This window comes from Vulpes vulpes, chromosome 15 (genome assembly GCF_048418805.1).
Source record: "Vulpes vulpes isolate BD-2025 chromosome 15, VulVul3, whole genome shotgun sequence".
NCBI classification, from domain to species: domain Eukaryota; kingdom Metazoa; phylum Chordata; class Mammalia; order Carnivora; family Canidae; genus Vulpes; species Vulpes vulpes.
The window spans coordinates 42,437,667-42,463,691 of record NC_132794.1 but is presented as its reverse complement, the minus strand read 5'-3'; the positions used below and the strand labels follow the sequence as shown (position 1 = coordinate 42,463,691).

Genomic DNA, 26,025 nt, shown 5'->3' with positions numbered 1-26,025 from the left:
ATATTTTATAAAATTGGAATAACTCAATATATATAGTTTCTGAATCATGTTTTTTCTGTAAACCTTATAACATTTTAGTATATTGTTAAAAATTTTCAAAACTGTAAGTTTTGTTTTTTTTAATTTATTTTTTTTTATAAAACTGTAATTTTTAATGTGGATAATACTGTAGTTTAGAAATATTCCATAATCTATTTCCCTGTTACTGGACACTTGCGTTTCCTCCCTCTATTTTTGCTGTCATTAAATGTCAAGAGCTAGCCTTGCTATTTTCAGTTTACCTTTTAGAAAACACTGCAGAGGTTAAATGGCTTGCTGCAGGACTAGGACTGGAACACAAACTCTGTCCTCCAGCCTAATTCTCTTTTTCACAGACCAACCTTCAATTTGTTTTAAAACTATTAATCATACTTATACCATACTTGCCACTTCAATACATTTTATTTTCTGGCCTTCATATTTAAAATAAATATGAAGCCTACAGACAGGATAGGAGGGTATAAATCAAGTCATATATAGTCCCAAAAGTGGGGGTTAATGGGAGTGAGGGGATCATTCAGAATCCCTACAGCCCCCTTTCTTTGTTTCTACCTTTTTTCATTGCACCAACTTCCCCAAATGAATCACCTAATAGTGATTATATCACTTTCCTTTGATTCATAAGAAGAGAGTTTCTCTGATGCTCAGCATCACTACCAAGACATCAGCCCTTACATTATAGTGCTTCCTCTTCTTCTTCACCTGATTTTCCAGCTTGCACACTCACTCTCTCGTTCTCTCTTTCTCTCTCTCTCTCAAAGTCTGACTAGTGTCTGATTTTCTATAGAAATCGGTGGTATATGCTGTTTTGCTGTCACATCATTAAAAATACACTTAGAGTATAAGACCTACCCTGTGTCTATTTTTCTTCTGTGCTGCTTAGAGTTATACTTCTAGGGGCTTCAGCACTCGGTCATGTAAAAACCCAGTCCTGAGAACCTGGAAGCCCAGCTGAGTTCCATTACTACTTGCAGTCTGACCTTGGGCAAGTTACTTATCTCTGTGATCTCTATTCTATCTTCATGAAACTGTCTTGAAATTCCTTCCAGTTTGACATGCCATACCTTTGAACAGTGTTGTTCTTTTAGATGCTTTTTCAGAACATCTCTTGAAACTTCCCTGTTTAAGAAATAACTTCAAAGAGTGGCTTCCTTCTGGACATTAGACGCTTTTGCTTCCATTTCTTGTATAGGTCCTACACAAGAGACAATGTCTATAGAAGGGTTCTATGCCAGTGTTCTTGTCAGCAGTACTGTTTTTGATTCAATCAACCAAGACTTCTTTCCTGGGTCCAATACTTTAGGTTCTATTCTGGCCCTCCCTTATCTTTCTCTTTCCCATAAGGTGACAGGTCTGTCACCTCCTGAAACATGTTCTTCTTCTAGACCAAGCTCTCTTTACCCAGAAAACCTAGAATTCCCCGCTTGTGAAGTCTGAGTCTCCTTCAGGTGCTTGCTTGGGCTTCTGATCCTCTCTATCCTCTTAAGAGCAGACTGCATTACTTGTACAATTTGTGTTTGGACTTGTGGAGAGAGCTTGGATATGTAGTGAAGCTTGGTGAATTCTACACAATTATACACAAGTTTCTTTGATGAGGTCATTACGGAACAGAAGGGTTATGCGATCCATTATGGCAGGGAGAGGGTCAGAGATAACCATTTTCATATTCACCTCAGGCTCACAAATGTTAGGGGTGGGCCTGTTTGTGAGATACACTGCCTTGCACAGAGCAAACAACATACATACAACAGCAAAAAAGAGTGGCTCTTCAAAGACTATAAGTTCTTGGGATGCCTGGGTGGCTCAGCGGTTGAGCATCTGCCTTTGGCTCAGGGTGTGATCCTGGAGTCCCAGGATTGAATCCCACATTGGGCTTCCTTCAGGGAGCTTACTTCTTCCTCTACCTATGTCTCTGCCTCTCTGTCTCTGTGTCTCCCATGAATAAATAAATAAAATCCTAAAAAAAAAAAAAAATTCTTAAAAAAAAAAAAAAAGACTATAAGTTCTTTGTGGCCATGTTGGAGAACTCACTAACTGGAATGAGTAGGCAATAGAGAGAGCGTGGGAAGACACAGACCTTTAATCTTTGGCTCTAGCTAGATACAAATTATAGACACAAAAATAATTTATAATTTCTTATCTGGTCTTCATATTCAAACTAGAGTTATGATCTTGTGGACACAAAGTGTGATATTTTATTAACAATAATGACAATAGTTTTTTACCCTAACCTGATGTCCATGTTAACATTATTTCTCTCTACATGTGTTGGTCCATTTTCTCTCAACTCTCTCCCCCACCAAAATAAAAGGTAAAGCAAATCAATCACCTTGGACCTAGTCAACCTTCAATTAACCACCACATCTGAGACTATTGTTATGATAAATGATCTATTAAAAAGCATGGTAATACCAAACCTCATTTAACTATTTCTCACATCACAGTGTTTTCTTAACATTAGGAGTCATGATTTTGTAAATTTGGTTCTATAAATTATATTCCTATGAAACCTCAAAAGGATCAAGATGGGAAAGTATGTGCCCTTTAAAATGATCTTAGTTGGGGATCCCTGGATGGCGCAGTGGTTTGGCACCTGCCTTTGGCCCAGGGCACGATCCTGGAGACCCGGGATTGAATCCCACGTCGGGCTCCCGGTGCATGGAGCCTGCTTCTCCCTCTGCCTATGTCTCTGCCTCTCTCTCTCTCTCTGTGTGACTATCATAAATAAATTTAAAAAAAAATTTAAAATGATCTTAGTTATAGTTCTAATCAATTCAAAAAATTAGCTTTGGAAAAATTCTACCCAGTTTACAAATTAGCTGGATGACATTGAACAAGTTATATCTCCTCTTGGGGGGCTCAATTTCTTTAACTGTAAAATGAGGCGGTTGGATTAAATGATTTCTAAATCTCCTTTAAAAATCTAAGGTTTTATGATTGCTTATGATTTTCTAAGCAGTTATGCCTAGAGTTATTTAGTAGAGAAAATTGCAAAATGTGAAAGTCTTAGGACTTAGTGAAAAAATGAAAAGCCTATTCATCAGGAAATGGGGTCAAGTTAGAGAGCAAAGAGTGTAGTTGCCTAAGCAACTCGAGTTTGAAAAGAAATTATTAGAGTTAAGCACGGCCTGAACAGGCAGAGGAGAAAGAAAAGAAATGAGAGTTCCGACACTGTCCTGGAAGAGGAATCACATAACTTCTTGACTTTTGGGAATAAGGTAAAGTATTAAAAAAAAAAAAAACCACATAAAATACCCAATTATAAGTTGATTGTAGCCTTATCATCTATCGCTTCCTTCCTAGCCTTTTAATCAAAGTCTGAAAGCTTGAATGTCAACTCACCATGGGTACTTCAGTGGCTACCCACAGCATGCAAATTTTCCCTTCCTCTTTCAGTATTTGAAGTCCCACCCAAAGTCCTACAAGTATACTTCTACACTGAAGCTGGTGTTTAAAGCTGGTATCAGGCCCCCAAATCCTGTTAGTGATAATATGAGGAAGTAACACCTTCAACTTTGTTGGGATACTAAATCATGACACAGCAGGCAAGAATATGAAATTACTTGGTCAGAGTGTTCAACCCAAAGCTACAAACAAATCCAGGGAATATGGAAGCCACCCAGAAGATGTGGCCTTTTAGTCCTGTATCTTCCCACAAAAGAGAAGTGAGGACCCATACCGTCTGTGTTGGAAATCTAACCATATTAAAGAAACCAGTTTCACATGCTTTGTAATTGATCAAAATGCAGAAAATTGCAGGTTTAGAGTGGGAAGGAAACAGCAATAAAAAAACTTGTAAAATATCAGATCTGGCTAATCAGCTCTTGCATAAATAAAAACTGGATGCATTTCTAATAGCTGTAATATTAAAATCTGAAAATGTGAAGTATAAATATACATTGTCAATGAATTTCATATCATTTTCTTGCATTCAGAAAGTCACCAATTTCCTGTGAATCCAGACAATTTTCACCATATTTACGTTTCTGAAATCTAACTCAATTTCTCCTGTGATGTGTTTTTTAAAGCATCTCTTCTTGTGAGAATATTTTGTTGAACACAAAAAATGTCCTAACAGTTCTATCTAGAAAGCAGACACCTAATATCAGTCCATCTTCTTTTTAACCTAAATAAGGTATTATTTCTCATTAGAAGTTTGGACATCCAGAACAGGCCACTGAAATATAGGACTTCTGTGAGCACTGAATAGACACACCTCTATAGTGAAGGCTCTGATGAGTAGGAGAAGCAAAATTTTTCACACCATATTTTTTGGTCAACTTCAGGTACATTTAAGCTTTCGCAAAGTTTTGTGAACAGCTGTTTCTTCAGGAAATTAAGAAGAACAGCCACAGTGCCTATAACATTGTGTCATTCTTATTTAACAAATATGTACCAGATGCTGTAAGTGCTTTACAAATACTAATCTTTTATTTTTTCATAGCAATCCTATAGAACAGATGATATCATCATCACCATCCCTGTCCCCATTTTAACAGATGAAGAAACTCAGTCATAGAGAGGTAAGTCATTTGCTCAAGCTCTGAGCTAACAAGAGGCAGGACCTGGGGAATATGACTGCAGAGCCCATGCTTCTAAACAACACACTCTCCTCCTCTCAGAGTAGGCCATTATATGAGGCAGATGTGGAGGCAAGAAGTTACAAAGCATCCTTGTGCCATGGCCCTTAAGCATGTCATGTCTCTAGTGTGGAAACACTACTTTTAAATTCTAGCAACTTCCACCTGGAGATTCTTTCTCAGGTCTGCGATTTCTAGATGTTCCTACAATGAAAGATATGATGCAGTGAACACTAAAGAAGAATTTGAAGAGTAACCTATAGAATGACCTTGCTTAAGAAGAGGATATTGGTGGGACACCTGGGTGGCTCAGCGGTTGAGTGTCTGCCTTTGGCTCAGGGCATGATCCTGGAGTTCCAGGATGAGTCCCACATCGGGCTCCCTGTATGGAGCCTGCTTCTCCCTCTGCCTGTATCTCTGCTTCTCTCTCTGTGTCTCTCATGAATAAATAAATAAAATGTTAAAAAAAAAAGATGAGATTGGTGAGCTAAAGGAGTCAGCAGCAAGACATGAATGGTTTCTACCACATGAGAGCCCTTTTAGTCACCTTTATAATTCTCATAAAAAATCAACAAAATGCATTTTGTTGCTGTGTTTACAGGTTAACATGAATGACTTCTCTTTGGTTTAAAAGAAAAGAAGGTATCAGTTCCCACAAAATATACGCTTTGGCCAAGGACCTTAGAGACTGAAGTCCTTTAAGTATGACTAAGAAGTAGTACAGGGATGTAACTCTGAAGGAATATTTGCCATCATAAGAACATTAAAAAGCCCTTTATATCTGTCAGTAAGACAATGGTTAAATTGAAGAACGTCCGTGCCATAGAACATGAGGCAATCATTGAGAAGAATCAGGTTGATCTATACATATTTCCATGAAAAGATATATATAACATATTAAGTGAAGTAGGCAAGTTGCAGAACACCTTCACAGTATTATGTCATCTTTGTGAGAGAATGACACATGAAACAACATTTGTTTTTGTATTCCTAGGACATAAGCATGCTTACATACAAATAAGAAAGGTCTGGGCGGCCCGGGGGGGTCAGCGGTTTAGGGCCACCTTCAGCCCAGGGTGTGATCCTGGAGTCCCGGGATCGAGTCCCATGTCGGGCTCCCTGCATGGAGCCTGCTTCTCCCTCTGCCTGTGTCTCTGCCTCTCTCCTTCTCTCTCTCTCTCTCTGTCTCTCATTAATAAATAAAATCTTTTAAAAAATTATAAAAAACAAACAAGAAAGGTCTGAAAGAATACATGCAAACCTCTTAAGAGATTACCTCTGGAAAATGTGCTAAAGGGGGAGGAGGATAGTGGTGAAAAGGGGATAATTTTTTACTTTATAGACTTCTACTTGCTTGTGGTAGGTAAGATTCACCAAATACGCATGATTAAAAGCACAAGCAAGCATACAGAAACCATTAAACAACTGGAGAAAAAGTAAGCAATTATCAATTATAAATAAGCTGTGTATTAATTTGACAAACTGATTCATGAGATATATCATATAACCAGTTTATTCACTAGTTCTCCCATAATTATGCATAAATTACTGTGTTAGCTTTACTAGATATCTATTTTGCCAATGCTATGGATTTTGAGGTTTTAATTTTCAGAGCAGAGAGAAAGATAGAGTATGAGCAGGGGGTGGAGAGGCAGAGGTAGAGGGCAAAGAGAGAGAATCTCAAGCAGGCTCCATGTTCAGCCCAGAGCCCAATGTGGGGCTCAATCTCAAGACCCTGAGATCATAACCTGACTGAAATCAAGAGTTGGATGCTTAACCAACTAAGCCACCCAAGTGCCCCTGAGGTTTTATTTTCATTAAAGCTCAAAGAGGAAAAAAAATAATACCTCCTGAAAAACTGATAAGCATAGTTAATGCATCAGGCTTTCATAATTATATATATATTTTTACAACTCAAATACACATTATGTGGACCATATTTTAGACTGATTGGATATTTTAGACTGTTTAGTATGATAAAACAATCTGAACTCATTTGACAAATGCAGCACACCAATAAGTTCAGATTGAATGGATCAGTTAGCTTTCTTGCCTAATGTATTCAGCTTTTAGAACTTTTTGAAATTCAGAATTACATCTAAGATATTGTGAATCCATCCACTCTACTGCTTCTTTCTTCTGCTTAACACATACTGCTCCTTCTAACTGGAATGCCTTTCTTTCCTTGACCAACTGACTAACTTAAATTCTTTATAAACACCCTCTGTCCAGTGAACTTCAAAGTTGAACTGTCCACTGACTAATCCCCTGTAGACAACCCCCACCCCACAGTCCTGGACAGACACTTGTAAAGTTGCTGGAACAGCCCTGGGAAACTAATGTGAGAATGAGGCTCAAGGGAAACCCTATTCAGGGAAGTGATGGATTCACAAGTATTGTTAATGTTACATCTGTCAAATAGCCGTTGAATGAAATATTTAAGATTTCTTAATATTGATGCATGACTCAAGAGACAATGGGTGAATGTACTCCTAAGTGACTAAAATTTTGTGAGTTTTAAACTTATTTTTATCACCCTCTCATACCAAAGACTCACAGATAAAACATAAACAGAAATTTTCGAAAAACACTCATCTTTAGTATGTGAAGTGCATTCTGACATTTTCTAGCCTATAATAGTTAATACCACTTATTAAAAGTACTGATTGAACCCTAGAAATGGATCATCTCATACACAGATTGAAAGACCTCAAACTACACAATATCTGTTGAGAAATGCTTACAAACATTCCCAAAGAACCAAAATGTAACTAAAATTGCAACCAAAGTTTAGTTATTATTATTTTTTGCCATTTCCACTTTTATGTTGTTTCTCTCCATTTTTAGTAATTTGTTTGCCCAAGTAGGGGCAGGAATTTCTGTCTTAAAGTTGGATGACATCTGGCCAGAACCATAGGACGTGTGCTGAGACAGAAACCAGAGCAGTCAGCAATCTGGGAGTTGGGACTGTCTTAGTCAATTTTGAATATTTGGTCACCTTATCTGAGATTACATATAAACTCACCTGTTTCAGTTTCTCTGAAGGTAGTTTTTATAGTGTAATTTAAAAAGATAGTTTTTTTCTGTGTTGTTTAATGGTTTGGGTTAATTTTAAACAAGGGTTTATGAAATGTGAGCTGGTGCCAGAAAAATGTGGATCAATTGTTGCTTTCCTAGAGGGAGTAGAGGTGCTTTTAATAATATAGATCCTAGTAAAGTATCTATATATTTTTTTTGAGGACTTAAAAAGCCAAAGCAAAATATGGGTTGGATAGGGGTTTTTTTCAGTGTGTATGTAGACCAAATTGCACATGGCTGAGTAAAAAAAAAAAAAATCGCCCTTATTAGAGTCTTATTCTTAACAAAACAGTTCATTATTTAGGTACCCTGAAAAGAAAAGGAGTTAATTATATGAATATCACATCATTTAGGATTAACACTATCTGTATGTGACAGAAATCCAAAATAATGGTGGATAATAGTCTTATCTTAAATAAGATAGCATTTAGCTCTCTCGTAAAAGATAAGAGGTAGGCAGTCCAAAACTGGCATGTATCCATGATGTCAAAGGACCAAGGGTTCTTGTCTGGTGCTTACTACTGAGGTTTCTGTCACTGCACTCAAATTCTAGAATGCCGAAAGTAAAAGGGAGGAGAAATGGCAAGCCCCCTCTTTTTAAGGATATGTTCAGAATATTGCACACACCATATGCCTGTTTAGCTTATTTAAAAGAATTTAATCATATGGCTGTACTAGGGAATGCTCCGGGGAATGTTGGGAAATGTAGTCTTTATACCAGGAGACCATATACCCAGCTAAACAGTGGAAGGTCTCTTACGTAGGAAGCTGGTAAAGATAGATATTGGGAAAGTAAGCAGATTCTCCTACAAATATCCATGGCCTGTGATTAAAAACAAACAGACAAAAAACCTTTAGACTCCGTTTCTGCAGTGTTTGCCTCTCCTTCTAAGTCTTCTCCTTACCCTTTTAAACCTTTATCCTTCAATCTAGGGTTGAAAGGAATTACAAAGAGCACTAGTCTACTCAGCATAGTTGATTACCTTGCTCCTATATGCCAGAGCCTGCCATGCCAGGACAGCATGTAGATGGCTGGAACTAGAGTCAATCAAACCCTTATCACAAAGCTGGGAAACAGGGTCTAACCAGGAATCAGGAAGAGGGAAATGAATGCTGGAGTAGCAAGCAGCAAATATCTCACCATAATATCTAAATGGCAGCTCTAAGTTAACATGTTCACATCAAAATTCTTAATTTCCCCCCCAAATTCCACTTCCAAATATGCTACCATCCACACAATTGTTGAAGCAAAAAACCTAAGTGTAATCCTTGAGCTTCTTTTTCCTTCACTCCTTGTATCCAATCAGGACCTGCTACATATTATGTGGGCTCAATAAAAAATAAACATTCAGGATCCCTTTTTGAAAACTATAAAGGATTTTGAGACATCAGGTAATTAACCCATGTGTGGAGTCCTTCCAAGTGTGGGGCCTGGTGCAACTGCACATGAAGGCAGACATGCATCCAATATATATCTACCGTAAGATAATAGAAAATATATATGTTGGTGTCTGTCTCTGGTTCCTAGTGCACAGCTGCTAAAATTATAGACATTTCACTCTAAGTGGAAAAAAAAAGAAGAACAAAAAGTACAATATATTGAGTATCAAATATGCTGTAAGCATTGTATTACATATTTTATATTATGGTGCAGTAGAAAGAAGATAGGTTTTGGAGTCATGACAGATATGGATTTGAAACCTACTCATGCACTCACTAGCTGTATGACTTTGACAAGTCAACTAAACTCTAAGTCTTTATGTTTCCTAATTCATAAAGAGGGACAAAAATATTTCCTTTCAAAGTTCTTGAGAACATTAAGAAATTAGAAAGCAATCATAACGATACTCACTGGGCTTGAGAAAAGAACAGAAGACATCCGGGAGAGCCTTACTGCAGAAATAAAAGAGTTAAAAAAGAATCAATCAGAGATGAAGATTGGATTACAATAAACAAGATTGGAAATAGTATTGATGCAATGAACAGCAGGCTGGAAGAAGCAGAGGAATGAATTAGTGATTTAGAAGACAAAATAATGGGAAATAATGAAGTTGAACAAAAGAGAGAAGAATTATGTTACATGAGAATAGGCTTAGAGAACTCAGGGACTCAAAAAAAAAAAAAAAAAGAGGGAGGAGCAGAAAATTTATTTGAAGAAATAATAGCTGAAAACTTCCCTAATCTAGGGAAGTAAACAACATCCAGATTCCAGGAGGCACCAGAATTCCCATCAAAATCAACAAACACAGGCCAACACCAAGACATATTGTAATTAAATTTGCAAAATAAAGTGATAAAGAAAAAATATTAAAAGCAGCAAGACAAAAGAAGTCCTTAACTTACAATTAGGTAGAGATCGGATGAAAGATCCCTATTATGATTGCTTCTTCTATTGAGTAAGGGTCCCTCAAAGATCTGAACTGGGGACTGCCTATTACGACCCTAGGTGAACACTACATGCAATGAGAAATAAAGACATTTTTGGGTGATGCAGAAAGAACGATTTTCACATTCCCTGAATAACAGTTGGAATGTAGACAATGATTATTTAAAAGTTTCCAGGGTCCATAATTAGGAATTTAAGTGATTGCAAAGCTGCCAATACATCCTTTGGGGTACACTGGGCAGCTGAATGCTTAAAAATACTTGGCAATGTAAATGTCTGAATTTGTAAATTAGAATTTAGACAATTCTTGGTAACAGCTGGAAGGAGAAATGACCTCTGTAATTTGTGTTTAAACTTAAGAGGCTTTTGCATCCCCACATTGCTGTTGGAAAGTGATGTGGAAGAATCAGGCTTGCTGGAATAAGTTGTTGCAGGAGGAATTTAAAGCAAAACATTACAGGAGAAGCTCAGAACTTCCTCTGAAAATCTGAATTTTCCTCCTACTCTTTGCTTTTAAAGAAGTTATTCAAAGGGAAGAAGAGAGAAGACTGATTATTCGAGGTTAGAGGTAAAAGTACCTGTGCAGCTGTACAGAATGTGCAGAGCTCAGCCACTCAAGTTCAGAGAGTTAGTTCACATGGGTAGTTCACCCAACTATCAAATCCTCCAGACTATGAGGTAAGTGAGTTACTTACTTTGGGTCAGAGAACAAGATGGAAAAAGCCCTAGGCCTAAACACAAACCATGACTATTGAATATTTATCTAGTTGGGAAGCCAGGTCCTAAATAAAAGTAAAAGTAATATCTCACACATTTGCCCCTGCAATCTAGCAGCCACCAGAGACAGAATTAATACCCATAGCACTACATGGGGTTGGGGGCTGAGAAGAGAAATGTTTCTATCTGTTCTGGCTCTTGGGAGGACAGGTATTTTTAGGGGAATGTAGCTATGAAAAGAACTCAAGAAATTAAGATCCAGAATCAGGAGAGAGGTTATAGTGTCAGGCTCTCCTGACCCCATAAGCAAAAGAGTTTGGTAAATACCATAGCTCTGCCCTGTCTCCTTGGTTGGCCTATAAAAGTAGTAATATTAAAGTAATAGGAGGCATTCAAAAAAAAATAAAATAAAGTAATAGGAGGCATTTTTGTGATCAATGTTGGTCCAGAGGTCAGCCCCAACTCCAAGGGGGAACATATGCGGTCAAAGCCCAATGTTGAGACTCCTACCTACTTTCGGGGTAACCATGGAGCCCCAGTGCCACTGAATTCGAACCAACACATGGTGGTGGGTGGGGTAGGATGCTGCTGCCTAACTAGACCCAGAAATCCAACAAGCATTGGCACCAGTGGAGCTTTAGAGAAAATTTCTAGCAGCCCTTCAAGAGATGGGGACTAGGCTGTGAGTTGGATATGGCCCAACTGTGTTAAGCAAAATATAGCTGTGCCATGTTTACCTTCTGATCCCAACTCACCACTCCTCACCTCCAGCCCTTACCATCCTGCCCTCAGAAGTCCTGTAGCTAAACATACAAGAAGCTGCATATATTTTTCTTGAGAAAATATATGATAGGAAAGAGAGAATTTTAGTCACCAGAAGTCCTCCTAGAAAGGGAGTGCTTTGTTGGAGAAATGCTTTGATAATTGTTTGGGGGTAGAAACCGACATTTGATGGGTATGGTTTGGTGGATTATCTGCAGGAGGCAGGTGGTGGTTTTATTGGTTGCTCCACAGAAAAAATGGGGCGGGGGGAGGTGAGACGAAAGTAAGAAGGGAGCTGAAAACAGGAGATTTGAACTCTGCCGGACCAATCACTTCAGAGCAGGAAGAGCTTTAGCATTAAAACTCAATTTCATAGTTTCTGATTTAAAATACTCTGAAGACATATGAAAGATGCTCAAAGTGTGGACCCCTTTCAAGTGCAATTATCTTGGATGCCCTTGGTGCTGGCTGTTGCTCCCAGGCCCCACATTCTTTCATTTGAAGCCCTATGTCCTAGTGACCCCTGAATCTTCAGTAAAGTATTCTCTCTCTCTCTCTCTCTCTCTCACACACACACACACACCCTCCAGTATGAGTGGATATTTTTCTAGAAACTGACAAAGAAGCTGTGTTTTCTAGAAACTGACAAAGAAGTTGTGTTCAATGTGTTGTTGCTAAAAGGGGATAGATAGCCTTGAAGGTTAAGAACTACCAAGGAGGACAGACACACACACTAGGCGCAAGCTATCATGAGAATTGGATTTTTATCCAAATTGACCAGATATTCAAGGAGTAGGAATCCTCTAGCTGGTAACGTGGCTATTCTAATTTCGCCACTGCTGTTTTGTTACCCATTTTGCTTCTGAGTGAGTTTTCTATGACACAGATGGAAGCGTGACGTACCTGTGATCAAAATTCTTCAATAATCTCCCGTTGCCTACAGAATTAAAATAAGGAAGGCAAAAGAAAACCTCTGCAAAGCATTTAAGGCTTTTCTCAGCTTCTTGCAAAGTGCCTGGTGAGTAATAGGTGCTCTAGATGTGAAGCATAAATAAGCAGGTTTGGCTCTCTCATTTCTATCAGGCTCAGTACGGTCATCCCTGGTCATTGAGCAAAATGCCAACAAGCCTTCCCGCCTAAATCTTCATAGCTTCCTTCTGTGCCTATTTTTTCCCCTCAGTTCTTAGCTCAGCTCAGCAAGGAGCCTGCTTCTCCCTCTGCCTGCTGCTCTGCCTCCTTGTGCGCTCTCTCTTTCTCTCTCTGTCAAATAAATAAGTAAAATCTTAAAATAAAAGATGAGGAAACAGATTCAGAAAGGTTGAACAGCTTTTAAGGACACACACTAGTAAGTGGCAGGGGTAATATACTGACACAAAAATACTCCACGCCATTTGTTTACTTTGCCTGGTCACTAGTACTATCTCTCCCTACAGTGTTCTAGCCTGTCCCCACATTTTGTTTGCCCCTTGCTAAGGCCCTGTTCTAATCTCACCTCCTCAGTGAAATCCTCCTCATGACTCCTTCTTGGTAATGTCTCCCTTCCCACCCACCCCCCGCCCCCCTGGAAAGGCTCCTGAGATGACTTTCAGGGTGGGCGGGGAAGGTTGTGAGGTAGGGTACGTGGCCCTGGAGAATAGCTCATCCATGTCTCATGTGTCTTAAGGTTCTTGATGCAAATTCAGGTTCTTGATGCAAAGGCCTACTTGTTTTGCAGGTAGTGTACCCTCCACCTGTTCCCAACCTCAGTCTTTCATAGTCTGTGTGTCTTTCCTGAGCATTTCTGTGGCTGGTGATGGATGCAACTGTTTGCACGGTTTGGTTAAGCTGAGCTCCCCGGAGAAGCTGCGGAACAGAGCAAATGTCCAGGGTTTATCTGAACACACAGCATCTGTACCCTCGGGTTAGTTAGCACCTGGGACACCTGAGGCGCTTCCCCTCCTCTGTCTCTGCTTCTGGTTGAAGTGAGGGCTTCAACCTTTCCCGAATGGGACTCCTCTAAGGTTGCTACATAAAAAAAGCCGAAGCCTATTTCCTATTAGTCATTTCCTCATGTACCACATGGAAAATAGAGACGAGCTTTGTCACTGGCCCAACTTTTTCCTTTTTAAGTGAAGGACCCTAGGCCGACAGTAGAGATAACAACTTTTGCTCTCAGCGGTCCTTGAGAAGTAATGCAAAAAGTCAATTACATTTGAAGGCAAAATGTGCTTGTTACCTGTTCTCAGGTCCTCATCTCTCAAGCTGAGGCCATTACAGTTGGAACCTGCAAAAATGCACAATGATTTTCCAGTATCTTTTGTGTTTAAAATCTTGGTGGATGCCCAAGCATGCCAAGGCCATTAAGTGAGCCACAACATTTAACCCTTAATTGTGTCCACACACTATACTGAGGCATCTATGACCTGGGAAGAAGTAGGGAAGTAAAAGGGCAGGTCTGGTACTTTGTCACTGGCCCAACTTTTTCCTTTTTAAGTGAAGGACCCTAGGCCGACAGTAGAGATAACAACTTTTGCTCTCAGCGGTCCTTGAGAAGTGATGCAAAAAGTCACTTATATCTGAAGGCAAAATGTGCTTGTTACCTGTTCTCAGGTCCTCATCTCTCAAGCTGAGGCCATTACAGTTGGAACCTGCAAAAATACACAATGATTTTCCAGTATCTTTTGTGTTTAAAATCTTGGTAGATGCCCAAGCATCCATTAAGTGAGCCATTAAGTGGCACCTTAAGTGCCATGAAGTGAGCCACAACATTTAACCCTTAATTGTGTCCACACACTACACTGAGGCATCTATGACCTGGGAAGAAGCAGGGAAGTACAAGGGCAGGTCTGGTACTAGGCTACCTGTGTGCAAATCCCATCTCCATCGCCTTGCAGCCGTGGGACACGGAGCTCGTTCCTTCACGCCTCAATCTCAATCCCCTCATTTTTTAAACGAGGTCCTATCATTTCGTAAAGTTGCATGTAATGTAAAAAGAGCAATCCGACCTCGGGAGCCCCGCCCCCCCTCGGCACCTAAGCGACGCGGCCCTGGAGCGGGGAGAGCCTGTTTCCGGCCGGACCGCGTCCCCGGGCGCTCCGGAGCGCCGCGCCTGCGCACTCAGCCCGTCGCCGCGCCGGTCCTGCAGACGTGCGCTCGCTGCCTCCGCGGCGCCCGGGCCCCGGGATGTGCGGCCGCCAGGTCCGTGCCAGCTCCAGGTGCGTGAGGAGGACTCGCGACCCCGTGTGTGCGGCGCAGCGGCCCCCGCGACGGGTCGGGCCTGCCTCGCTCGCGCCCGGGGGCCCGGGGGCCCGGAGCGGGGGCGCCACGACCTCAGCCCCCTCCCTCGCCGCTTCCCCGCCTCCCGACGGCCCCTAAGGCGTGAGGCGGCGGCGCAGGGAGGATGCGGTCCCCTCGCCGCGGCCCGGGTCCTTTCCTGGGGTGGGACCTTGCGCTCTCTGGACTCGGCTCGACCCCTCGGTGCTCACGGGCTGTGGGCGGTGAGGGCGACGGCCGGACGTCAGGGTCCCCGTGCCCTGCAGCGGCCCTGGGACGCGATGAGGGTGCGGGGCCTGGAGCGTGGCCGGGGAAGCGGGGCACGAGCCCCCACCACGAGGGAAGGGCTGGGGCAGGTGTCGCCAGAGACCGTCCCCCGGCTGGGAGCGGTCTCCCCTCTCTTGTTCATTTGCTTTTGTGATACCCGCAGTTTGCGTTCGTGCAACGGGCGTTCGGCCTCGAAGCGTCATCGGGATTTTTTTTTTTCTTTTAAGATTTTATTTATTTATTTATTCATGAGAGACACAGAGAGAGGCAGAGGGAGCAGCGGGCATCACGCAGAGAACCTGATGCGGGACCCCGGGGTCACGACCTGAGCCTCCCAGGCATCCCCGAATCATCTCTTAGTCTTCCAACAGAGCGTGTCCGGCAGTTGCCAGAAAAATCTTCAGGTTGAACCAGGGAGACTTGCTATTTTACTTTTTTATTTTCGGTGTAGCAGAATAAAGTGCACAGTGTTGGCTTTGTTTTTTGTTTTCGTTTTTTTTTTTTTCCCCCGATATTTCCAGCAACAACAACAACAACAACAGAATCAACGGAGAGCATAGAGAATCAGTGGAAGTGGGATTTGGGGCGCCCTCAAATTAACGTGCACCCTGTAGAGGGATACGTGGGACCGCACTTGGAGCGCTGGGGATCCCGCGCCATCGCTTATAAATAGCAGATGAGATCACCTGTTGCCACAATACAGGGCTCCCAGTAAGTGTTTTCACACCCGATCTGGAGGCAAGTGACAGTAGTATCCAGTCTTAGTGTTAGTGGTAGTTGATCAGCCGTGGACACTTTTTGGCACAGAAACTATACGCAGTCAATTCCTGTTATAATCAGAGAAGGTTGTAGTGTGTGGTTCTACTGTGGGATATTTTTTCAGAAGTATTCAGTAGAAACTATTTTTTTTTTTTTATTTTTATTTATTTATGATAGTCACGGAGAGAGAGAGAGAGAGAGAGAGGCAGAGACACAGGCAGAGGGAGAAGCAGGCTCCATGCACCGGGAGCCCGACATGGGATTCGATCCCAGGTCTCCAGGATCGGGCCCTGGGCCAAAGGCAGGCGCCAAACCGCTGTGCCACCCAGGGATCCCTGGTAGAAACTATTAAAGAGAAGGAGAAATATATAGTAGGAATTGAGGAGGTCAGCTTCAGGCCAAAAGTCTTTGTGTGATCTTCTTCCAGGCCTGACAGTAGACAATTGGCTGGCTTTGGCTGGCCAGCCTTATGGGGGGCGGGGGGGACTGCCCTCCCCACACCAGACTTGTGCATGGCCAGTGCATTGGAGTCTGGGAGGGAGTTGCAGTCAAGAACTCACCCCTTCCCTCCTGCTGCCCATGCTCATACTAGAGTGCACTGGTGGCTCAGTCACCTCCATGCAGATGATCTTGACTGGGGTCCTTCCTTCCCAGGCCTCACTGTCTCCACCAACACCTCGGTTACTTTTATCCATTTTAACTCCAGACCTTTCCACTCCTAGCGCTTCCTTCCTCGTGCTCTGGCCCACAGGTCCATAAAGAGGCAAAAGCCTTTTGTTCCAAGCTCCTCTGCAGGGAGATGCTCATGTGCATGGCATCCATCTGATCCTTCCCTAGTGTAGTTCTGCTTAATGGACGCTGGGGAACCAGTATTTGTTTTGCCTCATGCTTGGCACTGTGGCAGTAAGTGAATAAAGGTATATTATTTTCATTTTGGCTCTTTGTCCTAATTGACCACCTCAATACCTGATAGTTTGAAAGGAATGAAGTGAATTGCCGAGTCTTGGCAATTTGATGGATTCATGACTTAACCCTCGTAACTGTTCCTGTGTTAGCATGTTCAGGGATTTGGAGGTTGTTCACCAGTAATTTCTCTAACTCAGTGTAGTGAAAATGCATATTAATAGCACCAACAGTTGGCTGTTGCTGACCTGTATATCTGGGTTATGTGTATATTTTATAAATTAATATAATTGCTTGCAGTCAGATTTGTTTATTTTACATAGACTTGTGTGGCATATCCATTTTGTTGTAATTACATTTTTTTTGGTAAATATTTTGGGGTTATATGGGCCAACTGAAGAAAATTAGATATTGTTGCTGTCCTTAGTAATCCTGCCTCATGCTATGGGCCCCAACTTTATCTAATGGGTCACTTGATCACTTTGCATAAAGTGATTGATTCATTGTAGGTTCCTCTGTCTAGTGTTGTGTGAAGAGGCATACCAGGAATAGCTTTCACAAACATTCTTACTGCTTTCTACAGAAGTTTCACAAAACAGTATTCATCTTTACCAAATGTAATGCAATCTGATATTTTCTACTTTTTATTAAACAAAACTGCTGATCATAACCCACTAAGTTGATTTCACAATGCATTAATGATAGCAACATGCAGTTACGTTTTTTTTTAAACTCTGAAAAGTACTGTGATAAAGCAACTAGTAGTAGAAGATACTTATTGAATAAATGAATGCTTTTGTTTCTGATTCACATTGCTGAAGAGAACCACAGTGGGTGTGATTATGATTTTGTGTTTAAGGTGTCTTCTGGAAAAGACAGTTAATAGCATATATGGGGAAGCCTGGGTGGCTCAGCGGTTTGGCACTGCCTTCCACCCAGGGTGTGATCCTAGAGACCTGGGATCGAGTCCTGCATCGGGCTCCCTGCATGGCGCCTGCTTCTTCTCCCTCCACCTGTGTCTCTGCCTCCCTCTCTCTCTGTGTCTCTCATGAATAGATAAATAAAATCTTTTTAAAAAAATAGCATATATGTTGGATGTTCGCCAGATTAGCTGACAAAAGAACACTGAGTTTCTAGTAGATTCATCAACTTTCTGATCTCAAATAGAAGATAAAGACATTAGAATCAGAGCTACAGCAGCTTTTTTTTTTTTAATCTCTGACTACTTTCTTTAAGGTAAATGCAATAGTAGAAGGAGGATGAGAAGAAAATTGGTTTCCCTGATAAAAGAGAAGATAGGGTACACAGTTTTTATAAAAATACTTCGTAAACTTTTGCATGTATCCTACATAGTTATATTAAGGAAAGCATGTTTATATTAACTCCAGGACCAAAACAATGCTTCTATTATATTGTCTGAACCACACTTAACTCTCAGTTACTCTGCCATCCATAAGTATATAAGTAGCCAGTTAGCCTCATTGCCTTTGTACTGTCTTTTAAGAATTCCACAACAAAATGCAAAGAAGAAATACAAAGAACTATAAGTTTAGTTAGTATGTTTATTTCTTAGTTAGAAACCCTAAAAAATTGTATTATGTAGATAAAGTTACATAATCTGATTAATGTTGAGCTAAGTAGTACCTTCCATTTGTAATCACTTCACAGTTGTCCAACACATTCAGATGCATTATTTCCATTGATTCTCACAAAAATTGATGTGGTAGGCAGGCCAGGAGGCATTTTCTCCATTTTAGAGATGAATCTGATGGGGTTTATCCCCCCACACACACACACTGAAATCATTTGGTAGCAAATTGGGACTAGAACCCAGATTATCTGGGGAATTTTCTCCCAGTTGTCCAAGGTTGTCTTTGCTGGTCCAAAGAAGTAATTAGAAGTAAATACTGGTAATGATGTGGCTAAGAAATCCAACCTTGGTAACTAAAACATTCCCTTCTCAGATCATACCCATGGTATGCTATAATTAAATGCAAATACATCTTATTTTTAGTTTTATATTTCAATTCTTGCACTCCTTACCTTTATGGCTTAATTTTTTTTTTTTTTTTGAGTCTTGCTTAATTTTTAAAAAATGACAAAAATGGACACCTGGGTAGCTTAGTAGGTTGAGTGTCCATCTTGACTTCAGCTCAGGTCATGACATCAGAGTCATGAGATGGAGCCCCACATCTGGCTCTGTGCTGTGGTTGGAGCCTGCTAAGATTCTCTTCCTCTCCCCCTGCCCCACCTCACCCGACTCACACACAGGCAATCTCTCTCTCTCTCTCTCTCTCTCTCTCGCTCTCTCTCTTAAAAATAAATAAATAATGACAAAGCAACTAAATATTGACAATGCTACATAATAAAGAAATAGGAAAATTGGAATTAAAAGGTCTAATGTTAAGAAATTCAACTCAGTCCCCTTTTGATTTATTATCTCAATTAATTAGAAATATAGATATAGCTTAAAGTTACAAAGGTTTTTAGAGATTTATTTTTTTAAGTAAGCTCTATACCCAACATGGGGCTTGAACTCATGACCCTGAGATCAAGAGTCATATACTTTACTGACTGAGCCAGCCAGGCATCCCTAGAGATTTCTTTTAAAGACTCATCATTTCTATGTGTGAGGTTAGTTTTATGATTTTAAAGTATTCATCTAAAATGGTTATTACCTTACTTTTAAACATAGAAAAAGTCCAGCTTCCTCTATACCCTTAATATCTTTAGCCAAAGGAGAACTTAAATTATTTCTTTTCATATGAATAAGTACTTTTTAAATTAATACATTTTTATTTTTAATTTTTAGACATCTGTGGAGTTTAAGAACATGGAGTTCATCAGAGTATATCACTGAAGAATATGATGGCTGAAAACAATTTAAAAATGCTAAAGATTCAACAGTGTGTAGTAGCCAACAAACTACCTAGAAACAGGCCATATATTTGCAATATTTGCTTCAAGCACTTTGAAACACCATCAAAATTAGCTAGGCATTATCTCATTCATACTGGTCAGAAGCCATTTGAATGTGATGTATGTCATAAAACCTTTAGGCAACTGGTTCATCTGGAGAGACATCAACTAACTCATAATCTACCTTTTAAATGTAGCATTTGTCAACGCCACTTTAAAAATCTGAAGACGTTTGTGAAGCACCAACAACTTCACAATGAAACCTACCAGAATGATGTTAAACAGGTCAGAAGATTGTTGGAGGCCAAGCAAGAAAAACCAGTATATGGGATGTATCATACTTTTACCACACAGGAAAGATGGGCATTACACCCATGCTCTAAGTCTGATCCTACATACAGCCCTACAAAGAAAAGAAAGAATATTCATGCATGTACAATCTGTGGCAAGATGTTTCCATCACAATCAAAACTTGATAGGCATGCACTAATTCATACTGGTCAGAGACCGTTTAAGTGTGTCTTGTGCAGTAAATCTTTCCGGCAGTCAACTCATTTAAAAATTCATCAACTCACACATTCAGAAGAAAGACCTTTCCAATGTTGTTTTTGTCAAAAAGGATTTAAGATTCAAAGCAAACTTCTGAAGCATAAACAAATCCATACCAGGAATAAGACCTTTCAGACTCTTTCATTAAAGGTAAAGAGTCCAGAATCATGCCCCCTGCCTAATAAATTAAATGCAAAGCAGGATAGTTTTGAAAACGGTGATATAGGTGAATCTGAGGAGAATAATCAACTTGATGTCCACTCTATTTATATCGTCCCTTTTCAGTGTCCAGAGTGTGAAGAGTGTTTTGAATCAGAGCAAATTCTCAATGGACATAAGTGTTTTCCTGCCAGAGGTGGCAAAATTCCAAGCAGGCTCAAAAGAAGCTGCAACTATAAAACCATTGTGAAAAAAATCTTGGCTAAACTTAAACGTGCTGGGGGTAAGAAATTAGATAATTTTCGATCTGAAAAAAAAGTATTTAAAAACAATTTCTTGAAAAATTGTGATTTTATTACTGGTGAGCAGAGCCCTGAACAAACTCAGAGAACATTTATGGGTTCTCTTAGCAAACATGGAACATATAAGACAGTTGGCAATAAAAAGAAGAAAACATTGACTTTGCCATTTTCTTGGCAAAAGCACTTCCAGAACCAAAATATAGGTAAAAACTTGAAAGGTATCCTTACAACAGAAAACAAGTTACCTGTAGATAATTCAGTGAGTAATAAAGATGTATCTATCTATGGTTCATCAGGTGAGGAATTCTTTGGTAACTGTGAAGTGCTTCAGTGTGGTTTTTCAGTTCCAAGTGAAAATCTACATACTGGACATAAGATGTGTCCTTGTGACAAATGTGAGAAAGTATTTCCTTCTATATCCAAACTACAAAGACACTATTTAATTCATACTGGACAGAGGCCTTTTGGCTGTAATGTTTGTGGGAAATCTTTTAGACAGTCAGCTCACTTAAAAAGACACAAATTAACTCATATTGATAAGATTCCTTATAGAAGATCTCTTTGCCAAGAATTTGAAAATTTGAACCAACTTCTCATTCATCCGGGTGATAATGTTAGCTATAATGCTTCCCAACAATGCCAGACTCTTGGACTCCAAAAATATGAGGTCTCAGAGTCAGATCAAATAACAGAAATAAAAGTTAAGGTAGAATCAGAGGATTTCATTCTCAGTACCCCCTACAGGAACAGGCAGCCTTACCTCTCTAGTGCACTTCTGCAATCTGAGCAGAGCCAACATAGCCATTGTTGCAGTTATTCAGGGCGTGTGGAGAGGAATGATGGCCTTCTTTACCAATGCAGCGTTTGTTCCAAAAGTTTTCGGTCTCCATCTAAACTGGAAAGACACTATCTAATTCATGCAGGGCAGAAGCCATTTGAATGTTCAGTTTGTGGGAAAACATTCAGACAGGCTCCTCACTGGAAGAGACATCAACTTACTCACTTTAAGGAATGACCAACCACAAGAGAAAGCAGTTCTCAAATTCTGTTGTGTAATTGACAGAACCAGTAACGCATTTGTGGTGTCCCTGGTAATTTTGTTCCTAAAGCCTCTATCGTTTAAAATGTACTTTTATGTAAAGGCCTTTCTTAGGTTGAGTGATTTCATAGGCAGTTGCTTGTGCTGCAAGTAAGAGCTAAGATACCTAGAAAATTAATACAATGTTTTTGGAATAGCCAAATTAATTTTTAGGGGGAAGAACAAGGTTTGATGCCATACAGTAAGCATTTATTTTATTTTAATATATACTTTGTATTGAAAATGTAAATCCATGATGTGGTACAATAACTCAGTTCGTTCATTTTTTAAAAGAAATTATTCCTTAACATTTGCCATCTCCTTTTAAATATACTCAAAGGAGTGAGAGGTAAAAATTGGGTTTTGGCTGCAGCAAATAGCTCCACTACATTTTATTTATTTTATGTTTCACATGAAAGCATAATTTTGTACACCTATGGCTCAGATTCCATTGCAAGATTTTTTCTTTTAAGTTTAAAAACTATAAGGCAATGAAAATGAAAATGGATGAGGACGTCAGCATTATTTTCTTTGGTCTTTTGCAAGCTATTTATTCTTAGGACTCTGGTAGCTTCACCTTCATTTCCACAGGGGATTAGAATTGTATTTTTTTACCCAGCCTGTTGTTTTTCCCAAAGGATCTGAAAGTAGGAAAGAGACTAGGATGCACTTGTATACCTTTACCATATTTACTTATCAGGAGTATTGTCCAAGTGCCATAATCTTTTTGATGATATGTATGCTGTATTATCTTTTCAGAGGAATAAATGCAATTCATCTACTAAATGATTGACAACAGTAGTTGTAAACTTAAGACTCACTTGCACAGAACTGCATCTTCACAAGACTTCTATTTTACTTTAGTAGAACTTTGTTTTAATGCATCTTGGAATTGAGTAGTCCTATGACTTAACTAAATCTATTCTGTTAAGTTTGATCAAATGGCAATGACTAGGTCTAGTTCTAGTTTTTAATTCTATGTTTATTGCAAGACTCTAATGCTAAAGAATGTTACTCTGATCCTTAGCAAATTGTTGTTTTGATTAGTAAGGTAATTATTCCCATAAAGGAATAAAATGCCTATGGAATCGAGGATATCATTCCCCTAAACAGTACTGTCATGATTGGGAAATATTAAATCTTAAGTTATGAAAGACGTAACTGTCCTTCGTATTTGCCATGTTTTAATAAAGTCTTTAAGAACGACATTTCTCAGTAATAAAATAACCATTATCTTTTAAGAGAACAGGTGGGTGTTGGTCCTGGCACACTTCAATAATAGTGACAAGCCTTCTGTTGAGAATGGATAAACATTCTTTGCATTTTAAGCTCTTCATCATACTCTTAAGAGTTGTCTGTGTATAGGAGGAGGGAAGAGGAGAGGTTGGTATCTTTTTTTTCAACTGCATTTTGAGAAACTCGAGTTTAATATACAGAGATAAAAGGTAAAGGTACGGATAAAATGCCCAGTGATGTATAAAGGTGCAGGAGAATCATATGTTTTAAAAAATAATTTCTCTTAGGTTTCTTCCAGATATGTTCTTCCATTGCAAGCAAGATGATGGTTTACAGAATTTGCTTTACACCACAAACTTTTCAAAAACATCCCTATTACATAAAAGCAAGGGATAATTCAAATTTTCCAAGAATATAGGTTCAAAGGGTTTTTTGTTTGAAATTATATATTTTGGGATTTTCCAAAGCTATTTATATATTTTATTTGAGGTAAATGTCTCATTTAGTCCTTTCCCAACCCAAACAGGGAGAGTCCTAACAGTGTTGTGCTTGTATGATATTAGATTTTATTTGCTTAAGTGGTACTACTATACTTTTTTTTGGCCCATGCCTTTTTAAGCTGTTTCATATTGAAAGTTGGAATACTGTAAAAATTTTGTCAAAGATGTATTGTAGTGCTATTTGAAGTACCTATAACAAAATTCTTATTTACCTTTATCACTGCAAGCTTCTTGTGGAAACTTCTTAGGAATAAAAATAAACTGTATACATCCATGATTAAGAAAAATTAAACCTTAGGTGTTAAATGATGATTTGCTGCATGCTAGAACTGTTTGTGTTGTTGAATCAATTACTTTGGTTTTCTGAAAAAATAAACTTTATAAATATCTTTAAAGAGATTTATCAAAATTTTTTGTTTGGGTGATTCCAGGGCTGTAGCACGATATCTACTGAAGTAGTTTCATTGGCTAAGTTAATGGAATTTTTGTTTCTTGGTTTGTACTGCAGTAGAGCCAACAATTTTAGAACAAAATGTGTGTGTTGAAGGAAAGTAGATGGTGGTTAAGAGTCTTGAAGAATTTAAACTTCAGAATATTTTAAAAATAAACTTTCAAGTTACACTTTGGCCTTTTTTTTTTTTTTTTTAAGGAAAATCACATAATATTGGGACAAGGTACTGATTGCCAACCACTTTCCTGGGCCCACTCCAATTCACCTCCACTGAATTTCCTGACATGGATATTTAATCATCTCCTTATTTCTTACTTATTTTTTACTTTTTATTATATTTCTTTACTAGCTTCTTATCACCTACAAAAGGATGTTAACTGCATTACGTTACATAATCTACCTGCTTACCCATTTATCTCCTCCGGATTTGTACTAAAGAAATACAGAATTAGTTCCTCCCATGCATATTCTTGTTATTCTCCTTGTCTCCATCTTGTCTACCCACTATTATTTTAAATTAGATACAGACTTTCACACTGTTCAAAGAAATTTAGTTGAGCCAGATTTGATTTGGTTTTCCATGATAATGGGAAAAAACTAAAGTGTTTAAAACACTTGCAGAAAACTTTATTTTTAAATGATTTACTTATTTTTTACTTATTTATTTTTTTAATGTAATCTTTTCCCAATGTGGGGCTTGAACTCACAACCCTGAGATCAAGAGTCACATGTTCTACGACTGAGCCAGCCAGGAGTCCCCCAAAACATTTCAATGTACATGTTATAGAAGATAACCAATCAGACCTATAGTTTTAAGACATAGCAATCTTTGTAGTCTGAGTAACATACAGAAACTTTTTGTTAGAAGTAACATTTTCAAGGACTGTTTGTTGTTGTTTGCTTATTTTTTACTAATCTCTATACACTGAAGGTGGGGGCTTAAACTCATGGCTCTGAGATCAAGAGTCCAGGCTCTACCTATTGAGCCAGCCAGGTGCCCCAAGGACGGATGATACAGAATATCTGCTTTTTAGAAGCAGGGAAAGAACATTAAATTTCTATCTTGAGCTTTCTATTGCTGGTTTGAAGGGCTTAAATTTCAGGGCAAACTGCTGGAGTTCTATTAGCAGTAAGACAAATTAGTTTGAACTTTTTTTTTTTTTTTTTTTTTTAACGATTTTATCCATTTACGCATGAGAGGCAGAGGGAGAAGCAGGCTCCGGGTGAGAAGCCTGATGTGGGGCTTGATCCCCACACCCTGAGCCACCCAGGCGCCCCAAGTTTGAACTTAAATTCTGTTTACTCTGCAAGCCTTTCTGATTTACCCAAACACTCCATCCCCTGTGCTCTCACTCTTTTTTCTGCATAACTGGTTTGTCACTGTTGATCAGTGGTTTTCAAACTTTAGCGTGCACTGGAATCCTGTAAAGGGTTTTGTTAAAAGCATACACAGCTAAGCCACATCCTCAGTTTCTCTCATGTCTGGTGGTGGGCCCAAGAATTTGCATTTATGCAGGTTAACTGTTAGTGCTGTGTTGAAGTTACACTTTGAGAAACAATAAGCAAAACTACATGCTTCTGGAAAGCAAAGGAATGCATCCTTTTAGGTTCTATGTTTTAAATAGGGATAGGGGTACAGGCCAAGTTTGAAGCTGTGTTTGGAAAGAAGAGAGGATGAGCAATAAAAAATTTCCACTGCACCTAGCATAAAAAGAGATAGCAGTTGGGACAAACAACTTGAACTTTACCGGTTGTTCGGGTTACTGTTTTTTTTTTTTTTTTTTTTTGTCTTTTATGTTGAAAATGCATTTTACACCTACTTTCTCCATTGCCTCTTCACTCAACTAATCTGTCACCCCCTTTTTACCTGGTAGCCCTTTTTTCCCTAGTATGGCAATAGGGATGGATTGCAAATAGCATGGGGAAAATTTTAAGGGCGTTGAATATGCTTATCCGGATTTTGGTGATGGTTTCACAGATGCATGCCTGAAAACGTATCAAATTTTACACTCCAAGATACGTGCATGCTGCTCATCGTATGCCAACCTATACCTCCATGGGTCTGTTAAAAAACAGTTAAAGCCGAGC

At 39.4% G+C, this 26,025-nt stretch overlaps 2 protein-coding genes across 3 annotated transcripts in view; both read left to right on the top strand.

The window, feature by feature from the left end:
- Positions 1-14,606: 14,606 nt before the first annotated feature.
- AQR (aquarius intron-binding spliceosomal factor) overlaps positions 14,607-26,025 on the top strand; it is a 111,492-nt gene continuing 100,073 nt past the window's right edge. Inside the window, exons 1-3 of one of the 2 annotated variants that reach the window (XM_072738203.1) lie at positions 14,607-14,756; positions 15,603-15,792; positions 19,556-20,361. The gene's annotated coding sequence lies outside the window, so the exon portion shown is untranslated. The remainder of the gene's footprint in view (positions 14,757-15,602; positions 15,793-19,555; positions 20,362-26,025) is intronic. The other variant, XM_025998417.2, reaches the window with a different exon arrangement.
- On the top strand, positions 19,609-24,107 carry ZNF770 (zinc finger protein 770). Its single transcript, XM_025998421.2, has one exon. The coding sequence runs from the start codon at positions 19,609-19,611 to the stop codon at positions 21,685-21,687; it is 2,079 nt and encodes a 692-aa protein (XP_025854206.1). The 3' UTR covers positions 21,688-24,107.